Source organism: Mus caroli, unplaced genomic scaffold (assembly GCF_978045245.1).
Source record: "Mus caroli unplaced genomic scaffold, Mus_caroli_1 scaffold_12, whole genome shotgun sequence".
Classification (NCBI taxonomy): domain Eukaryota; kingdom Metazoa; phylum Chordata; class Mammalia; order Rodentia; family Muridae; genus Mus; species Mus caroli.
Window position 1 is genome coordinate 65,905,572 of NW_028227267.1, and position 8,703 is coordinate 65,914,274.

The following is an 8,703-nucleotide window of genomic DNA, read 5'->3' on the forward strand; positions in this document are numbered from 1 at the left end:
TTGATTAGTGATTGTTTGGGGAGGGCCCAGTCCATCCTGTGTTCTGTAAGAAAGCAAGCTGAGCAAGGCAGGGGAAGCAAGCCAGTAAGCAGCATTCCTCCACAGTCTCTACATCAGGCCCTGCCTCCAGGTTCCTGCCCTGTTTGAGTTCCTGTCTTGACTTCCTTCAATGATGAACGGTGATGTGGAAGTGCAAGTCAAATAAACCCTTTCCTCTCCAACTTGATTTTTTTTCCTCATGGTGTTTCATCACAGACAGCAATAGTTACCCTGACTAAGTCACCAGTCTTCGGTCACCTCACCTCTCTAGCACGCCCAGTCAGAGCCCACTCAGTCCTGTTTGGACATGGCACTTTTCCTCCAAGCTCTGCCTCCCACTTCTTCCCAGGCTCTGTATCCAGCTCTGGGACCATGCTTGCCTTATCTCTCTGTCAAACCTTTCTTTTTCTTTTTTCCTTCTCTCTCGCTCTCTTTTTTTGTTGTTGTTGTTGTTTTTGTTTTTTGTTTTTTGTTTTCGAGATAGGGTTTCTGTGTGTAGCCTTGGCTGTCCTGGAACTCACTTTGTATACCAGGCTGGCCTCGAACTCAGAAATCCACCTGCCTCTGCCTCCCAAGTGCTAGGATTAAAGGTGTGCGCCACCACCACCTGGCTTCCTTCTCTTTCTTTATTGTGGTTTGTAGAGGCAGAGTTTCTCTGTGTAGCCCTAGCTGTCCTGAAAGTCACTCTGTAGACCAGGCTGGCCTCAAACTCAGAGAACCTCATGCCCCTGCCTCCAGAGTGCTAGGATTAAAGAAGTACAGCACCACTGCCTGACTTTATCTGCCCAACCTTTCAGTGGCAGCTCTCTGAGGCTGGGATTTCTCCAACAACAACTGGCAGCCAGCAGCTGTAACTGTAGAATGGCAGCCTCCCATATCCTGAGCTGACCAGCCTACCTCAAAAGGCTGCTTCTCCTTGTGTCAGGTCTCCTCTCAGGCCTGGAGTTTCTGCCCAAGCCACCCACCTTTTATCCCCTTTTTCCTTCTATCCTGTTCAGCCCATTTCCTGCAGCTTGGAGTCACCTGCTACCTGCTCCATCACTCTCTCATTAGCTGGCCAGAGCACCACCCTTCCATGAAGCCTAAGCACTGCTTTGTGGTAGCCTCCCTCCCTTGCACCTTACAGTCTCGGGGATTTTCTGCAACACAAAGATAGGTTTCATTCCAGCATTTGTCTGTGACCTAAAGTACCCTTGAACCTGTCTTCTGATGTCACTTTCCCCCCTTCCCTCCCTACAGCCGAGCCAGGCCATCACAAGGCTGCCGTCTTCCTGTGGGCAGATGCCTACTTACAAGATAGAGTTTTTGCTGGAGAGATAAGCCTCCACCGTGGTTCTCAAGAAGGTAGGCGTACACCTCAAGACCCAGGCTAGCTCCCTTTCCATGGCTCTCTCCACCTCTCCCAAGGCCAGCCCAGCTTGTACAGACCCCTTCTGTCCACCCCTCCTCCAGCCTGGGTGTTCTGTGTGCTTAACCGGCAGCTCAGCCTTCTAGATTGCTAAGCACATGTTCACAGTGCCCATCTCCTCTTGGAGTCACCCCCTCTCCATCCCCCAACCAGACTTTGTGATATGAGCAGTGTACCTGCTGGAGCAGGTAGCACCCCTCCTCAGAACCTGAAACAAAGATCAGAAGTAAAGTTGGAGCAAAGGCTGAGATATTTTGAGATACAGAGCCTAAGTAAGAAGAGGGAGCCAGGAGCCCAGGTTCTTCTTGGCTCTCTGACCAGAGTAAGACCTCCACCAGGTCCCCATGAGGAGGTGTGGCTTTCGCAGGAGCAGCTCTCTGGGACACAAAGATGCTCCCCATCCCACCACCATACTAGGACATACTTAATCATTCTTTAAAACAGCCTGGGTGTCATATCCTCGAGAAAGTGTTCTGCCAGCACCTGCTGTCAACCTTGAGTTCCCCCATCTTCTCCTGTGCTTCACTACTAACTCAGGACACACTGCTAGTACCACTGCTCTGTCCCTCTCCCTACCTGTACTGAGAACTTCTTTGGAAGGGACATGTGTATTCAAAGAGGCATTTATCTATTTGTCATGCTAGTCTAGTGCTTCAACAAGCACACAGTAGATGTTTAATAAATGTTGGATGGATAAGTGAAAGTTTGGAGAGAGGCAGTAGAGGCAGCAGAGGACAACACCACAAAGCGGCCACTCACATGTTGTTCTGAGAGGTCTCCCATGGGCTATACCAGCCTTTTCTTTGTCTTCCCATGATGCTGGGTTCCCTTCGGGATCCTGGTGGAAGCGGCAAAAGGGAAGGAAGCTAGATGGGAGGAAACAAACTGTTGAGTGGGGATAGGCAGACTGTGAGTCATGCAAAAGTCGGTTGGCTCAAATGGAAGGCTCTACCCAGGGCAAGGATATGGCCACTGCTACCCCAGCTCAGAGTTCTGATATTCTAACCTGAGAGCCGTAGGGCCCAGCTACGAGGGAGTCTGGCCAGGTCACTCTGAGTTGGCTGAGTGGTTTGGCAAAGAAAGAGCTGCCAGCTGTCAGTCATAGAACTGTATGATATTGGACAAAAGTATATTTTCTGGGTTTGCTTTCTCAGAGACAAGGGTCGGTCCACATAACCTCCAAAGTTCACTGACATTCAGTGCAGGTGCTAAGCATGGAAGGCTAGATGTGATCAGGTCAGGTGAGTTGAGGGCCACCAGGACTGGGAATAGACAGGGGAAGTCTTTGGAAGGGATGAAACTGGGATTAGCACACAGTAGGAAGAAAGGCGAATCTGATTCTGCAATTTTACCTACAGCCATTCTGTCCTTGTCTCAAGTAATCTCTCCTGTCTGCCACTGGGCACAACAGTACAAGCCACACTGTGTGAAGACAGGGGATGGCTATCTGACCTCGCTCTCCTTACCTGACCTCTCTGTCCCTTCCAGCACTGAAATTTCATGTCTCTGGGTAACAACAGGATCCTAGCTTCTGTCTGTATCCCAGCCCTCTGATCCCCCTGTGCAGAGCAGACCACACAGGGCCACTGAGTGACCCTAGCATAAAATATTGAGAGTCCAACCCTCTAGATTAATAGAATCTCATGTCCACCTTGGCCCTAGGGATCACCTGGTGAAATGAACAGGGAGGTCGGGGTAATAGAACAGGGAACATGAGCGAGAGTTCTTGATGCAAGGCTGGCTCAGGTCCTTGCAGCAGGCCTACAAGTGCACCATGACAAGCAGATTCCATTAGCAATCTGCTGCAGCCCCATGGGCAGAGGCCGTGCACAGGCTTCACCTACTCCCTACAGGTCTCCTACCCACAGCTGATTCAGGACCTCATTAAATACCTCCCATGGCTCTGGAATGACTCTTCATTCAGCAGAGAAATTTGAGCTCTTGATGGTTTACATCTTTCAAGAGCTGTAAGAACCGCCACTAATGCCAGGCCCTTTGGCATGCCAAAGCAAGATACCCAGCAGTCGCATGGCTCCAACCCAAGCCTCTTGGGAGGTGGCTTTCTCAGGACAGAGTTCTGAAGCCACCCTGAGGCAGGCAGGGCTCCACCAGAATGAAGCTAGGTGGCTCTGCTTCTGTCCAAGAAGGTTGAAGAGAGGACAAAAATGTCCCCCATAGCCAGTGTTGCTAGCCCCCCCCCCCAATCCCTTGGCTTCCCACAAGCTTCAGACCTTCCCAGCAAGGGCAGGTGCCATCCTCAGAGCTCCATAGAGCTGGGGGTGTGAGGCTTCAAGGAGGCTGATTACCCCAAAATAGATTTGTGTTTTTCACAACTTTTTTTTAATGAGCCACTGGCATCTCTTGCAGCATGGGAAAAAAATAGCCTCAACTGTTAACAAATAAAAGATTACAAAAAGATTATTAAAAGCCCCAACTGTTCCCCATGGGTGTCTGTGGTGGTTGGGGGAGGTGAGGTGAGGGAGATGTGCAAACAGAGCCTGGATCTCTTCCCTCTGACCTGTCCCTTACCCCGGAGCTGCCAGAAAGCAGAAGGAGGGGCTGGGAGACTAAGTCTCGGTGTCAGAGGCAGGAGCATTTGCCTGGACCTTCAGCTATGTCCACCGTGAGCGTATATTCTTGCTTTCCTTGCTTTCTGCTTCTAAAGGCACAGGCCAGCTTAATACAGACCACACTGCAGCCAGGCTGGTTTCAGTGAAGATAGAGGATGGAGTTTGGGAAGTCAGTTGTTGGTTGGGAGGCTCATCCTTCATCCTAAGGTCAACTTAGCATGAAATTGAATCCCCTGGGTATTGCTGAATGACATTAAGTATCTTGAGTTTAAGGCTGCAGCTGCTTTCAACGCTGGTGGTCCCATTGCTTGGGGCCACCCAGGAGGGCACACAGTCCTCACCTGAGTCTCCCTGGAGAGCTCCAGGCTGAAGCCCACAGAGCCTTCTTGTGCCTTTGCCCCATACTAGGAGCCTTCTTGGTACCTCATTCTCTAAGGATGCAGGAAGAGAAGTGGTATAAATACCCTGGACACTGAATTAGTGACTGGACTCCTGTTCCTGGAGGAAAAAAGATGGGGTGGTTGACGTGGGGGACTGTTGTGGGGTCTCTAGCCCTGATCTTTGACAGGAGAATAAAAAGCACCTTATGCTCTGGGGGACCCCTTTTCTCCCAAAGCCTGGGATTCATTCAGACCCACTCCACCCACCTTCCTCCCAGGCTCTGCTCTCTCTTCTCTTCTTGTTTATCTTCGTTTCCTCCTGCTCCCTTTCCTGCCTTCTGTAAGATTCGGTAATAAACACACGTGGTTCACTTTACATAATTTACAAGGTGGCTAGCCAAGACACCAGGGACCCTAAGGGACATTGCTCAACCCTGAGTGATACTCAAGGGGTAGGGACTACTGACCCCAAGTTCCTTCAGAGAGGAATCCAGTAGCTGTAGCCTCTCTGACCTCCTTAGGACCCCACTCTTCCGAGGGCTGATTTTTAAATGGCCAAGAACCGGGGCAAAGAGCTGTGTGGAGAGTGCTGACAGGCCACTTTGATTGTCACAGACCAAGTTTATCCTGCAGGGTGTGGTCATGACTGGCTTAAGCCCCCTCATACCAGGGAGCATTGTGTGAGTGAAAGAAGACATAGGCACGGAGCCAAGCCACAAGAGGGCTGACTCAGGAGTCCAGAGACTCAACGTGAGCATGAGAAAGGAGAAAGAGTTGGTGCTCAGAGTTGAAGACTTTCCATGGAACAGACAGGACACAATGCCCTCTGCCCAGGCACCTGTCTGGGCAGAGAACTGTGGGCAGATGCCAGGCCATCCACTGGAAGCATGTGTCCCAACTTTGGTTGTCTGTGGATTATTATATGTTCGGAAAAATTTGCTGTCAGTCACAGACTTACCCTCTTCCTCCTGCTATTGGAAGTGCCAGTAGGGAGTTCTCTAGGAGCCTGAGCTCCAGGTAGAAGGTCGAGGCAGCCCTGAGAAGAGCTTGGAATGGAGGTGGCCCTGCCGTACTTTCTCTGCAGGGAGACTCCAAGTCCCAGCTTGGGTCACTCAGATGCAGACGTGAGGAATGGAGAAGCAGGTGAGCTGAGATATGAAGTCATGGGTTCTGGACCCAGGCTGTCTCCAAGGAAAAACAGCCCTGTTTCAGGCAGAGGTGGTGTAGGGGCGAAAACAATCTTGCTAGATCAAGATGATGAACAGCCTCTGCAACCCGTGGCATGCTGCCTGCTACTTCACGTTCTCTGCAAATAATAAGGCTTGTTTGACCACTTATTCCTGTCATTAGCCTTTTTCTCTCATTCACCAAATACATGCTAAGCTCCTTCTAGTGCCCAGTGCTGGGCTAGAGGTCATAGAGATTATGAAGTGCAAGGATGCCAGCAATCCAGGTCATCAAGGGACTTAGGTTTAGGAGAACAATGGCTACTTATTCTGTTTTGTAGTATACATGCCCAGTTTTGTGTTTTATGAACTATCTTGTTTAAAATTTTAAAATCCGGTAAAGAGTTATCACCACCAACCGCCGCAGCCACCATCGCCATCGTCGTCGTCGTCGTCGTCATCATCATCATCATCTTTTTTTCTCCTCCTACCCCTTGGCCAAGGAGGAAATGGAAATTGAAGCTTCCAGAGGAGATAGGTTCTTTCAGGGTCACAGAGCAGGTAGTCAGCATAAAGATCCCCACCAGGCTGAGGAGCTAGGTGAGATGCAAATGTCCTGGGGCAGGTGCCCATGTAGAGGAATAGACTCGTGGACCACTGCTAGACTGTTCCATAGAAGGACATCCCAGCTTTGATTGTCTGGGGCTCGCCACATGTGAGGCAGTGTTCATGACCTGAACCTCAAGATGAGACTACCCAACCCTGGCTCCCTTCCAGCCTTGGCTCTAACTCCTTACAGGTTTTTCTGGCCTTCAGTTTCTTGTCTAGGACTAGGTGAATGGCTGATGCCCCCCCCCCCCCACCAAACACACCTCCACCCCCCAGCCCTCTCTCCCCGTTTTTTTGCAATTCTGGAGTGTGATCTTATGTAGCTTTGTAGGCCACAATCGAGGGTCAGTGTGGTTTCAATGGCTGGAGGGGGAAAGAAAGCAGAGGAGTAGGCTCTGTAGCCTCTTCAGGCTCTGTAGCCTGGGGACCTCTTTCAGGCCACTCTGGGTGGGACTGGAAGCCGTTCTCCCCTCACAGAGTCCATAGTATAATGAAGCAGTTGACTCTCCAGGCTGTAGCCCTTAACTCGGTGTACACTTGGCCAGTGAGGACCAGCTGTTGATCTGAACATTCCAGAAGAGAAAGTATGGCCCGGGGTTAGGGTGAGGAGGACAAGATAGACACATTCCTGAACTTAGTGCCTGAGACCAAAGTGAATGCAAACATGGTCAATGCGATCCTTAAATGGGCGCTTTAGAAAGCCCTTCCTAGCCATCTAGATTTTTGAACTAGGCCTGTGGCCCTCTCTGCCTTAGCCCATGTCCGGGGTATCCCACTATGGCTGCCCAGCAGGGATACTTGCAAGCCCCAACGAGCCTCAGGCTCAGGCCTGATCTCTGTGCTCTCCCTTCTAGAGAGCAAAAGAGCCTCTCACTCAGCTACTACTGCAGGAGTGGGGGTGTTTGCTGAAAGCCTGCAAGCTCTTGGTCAGCTGGGAAAGGGAAGAGAAACAAATTGTAAGGGTTCAGGGCAGGAAAGGGGAAGAATTAGAATCTGGGCTGTTGATCTATTTCTTCTGGGGTCCAAAGATTCTATTGCCTAAAGGATTGCGAGTTCCCAAAGTGTGGAAGGCCATCCAGGGCTTGGGAGAGTCAGAAGATGCAAATCTATCCCAAAGTCTGGAAACAATGGAGCATGTGAGGCACAGGCAGGGGCTCTAAGAATTAGGAGAGACAGGAGAGATCAGATGAAGACCAAGATGGCCCCAAACATCACAAGCTGTTCATGTGGCCCATCCCAACCTATGGCCCCTTTGATGAATAAGAAGTCAATGGCCTGGGGAAGTTGGGGATGATATGTTGTCTGCTTGCCGCATCCCTTACATACCTCCCCTCCCATCCTGGCTAGAGTCACAAGGAAAGAACGGAACCCAGGTCTGTGCGGGCCACTGGATACTGGCCATACTTCTGCTGGCGACATCCACAGCAAGCAAATGTCCTTTGTCTCCTATTCTAATCTGGCACCCGCAGGTAGCTGCTGGACCACAGTCCAAAGGATGCTACAGGCTGACAGATCCAGCACCAGGCTCCTCGGCCACCCACTCTTTGTCCTCATATGTCACCTTTCATAAGAGACCAACACTAAGAGCGGAGGAGCCGGGCTGAGAGAACCCTTTCCCTTTCTCCAGTACAGTGCCAAGGGGCATAAACTTACCTGCTGTGTCTCCTTAAGGGTCCAGCTGGCCTGTCACTCTTTCTGGTCGGTAGACAGTGGTGAACTGGGCCAGGTTGTTGGGAGGGGACGTGTTAAGAAACAGCAGGCCCATTGGACTTTAAGGCTGGGATCCAAATCCCTATGAGAAAGCAGGTAAATGCTCTGGTTACCAGAAGCATGGCCTGGAGGCTGGCTTCCTGCTCTTACACCCTCACCCCTTCCCACCCTACCTGTCCCCACCTCCAGACTCAGGATAAACTTCCTGCTTTTGTTCAAGTGAGTGTTCCTAGTGCCTGGTCTAGCTTCTCCCTCCCTTGGAGCCCTATTCAGCTGCCCTCAGACTCCTGGTAGGACTTGGCCTCTCCTCCTGGGTCCCTGGTGACGCACACTGCTTTGGAATTTCACTCACCCGGGGTTTTCTGCCGCACTTCCTGAGAGCCTGGGCCTTGTAACAGCAACTCCACCAGTGGTTATTACTTTGTTTACCTGAACTCCAGGCGATAGAGGTGGGGAACAGGAAGTCGGCCAGAGAAACCAGGTGGGGACAGGGAGGCTTTGTTCAGCCTGGTTTTACCTGCACACAGGTGGAGAACAGCAGGAAAGCTAAGGATTAGCACGGTTGCCCAGGAAACAGAAGGCAGAAAACTTAAACTGGCAACCAGGTTTCTTTCTAAGTATGTGTCTCTGAGGGCTCAAGCTGTCCTCAAACTCCAGCAATCCTCCTGCCTCATCCTTCCAGGGGCCAGGGTTGCAGGTCTGAGGGGTTCTGGGAATGGATTTCCGGGCCTCAGTTTATCATTTGGATGGTCTTAAAGGTTCAAAGGCTCCAGATGTAAATACTGATTGGGTGAAGGCCTCTGCATGGTTGAACCCTTCCA

General features: G+C 51.0%; 1 protein-coding gene across 4 annotated transcripts in view; it reads right to left on the reverse strand.

Moving 5' to 3' along the window:
- Rhobtb2 (Rho related BTB domain containing 2) overlaps positions 1-8,309 on the reverse strand; it is a 31,973-nt gene extending 23,664 nt beyond the window's left edge. The window contains exons 1-5 of one of the 4 annotated variants that reach the window (XM_085828736.1): positions 8,235-8,309; positions 7,826-7,964; positions 5,356-5,703; positions 4,359-4,515; positions 2,207-2,313 (exon numbers count right to left, since the gene is read on the reverse strand). In XM_085828736.1, coding sequence (XP_085684862.1) covers positions 2,207-2,262 — 56 coding nt within the window. In that variant the 5' untranslated portion in view covers positions 2,263-2,313; positions 4,359-4,515; positions 5,356-5,703; positions 7,826-7,964; positions 8,235-8,309. Of the gene's footprint in view, positions 1-2,206; positions 2,314-4,358; positions 4,516-5,355; positions 5,704-7,825; positions 7,965-8,065; positions 8,185-8,234 lie in introns of those variants that run through there. The other 3 variants (XM_085828738.1, XM_085828737.1, XM_085828739.1) reach the window with 3 other exon arrangements.
- Positions 8,310-8,703: the final 394 nt, after the last annotated feature.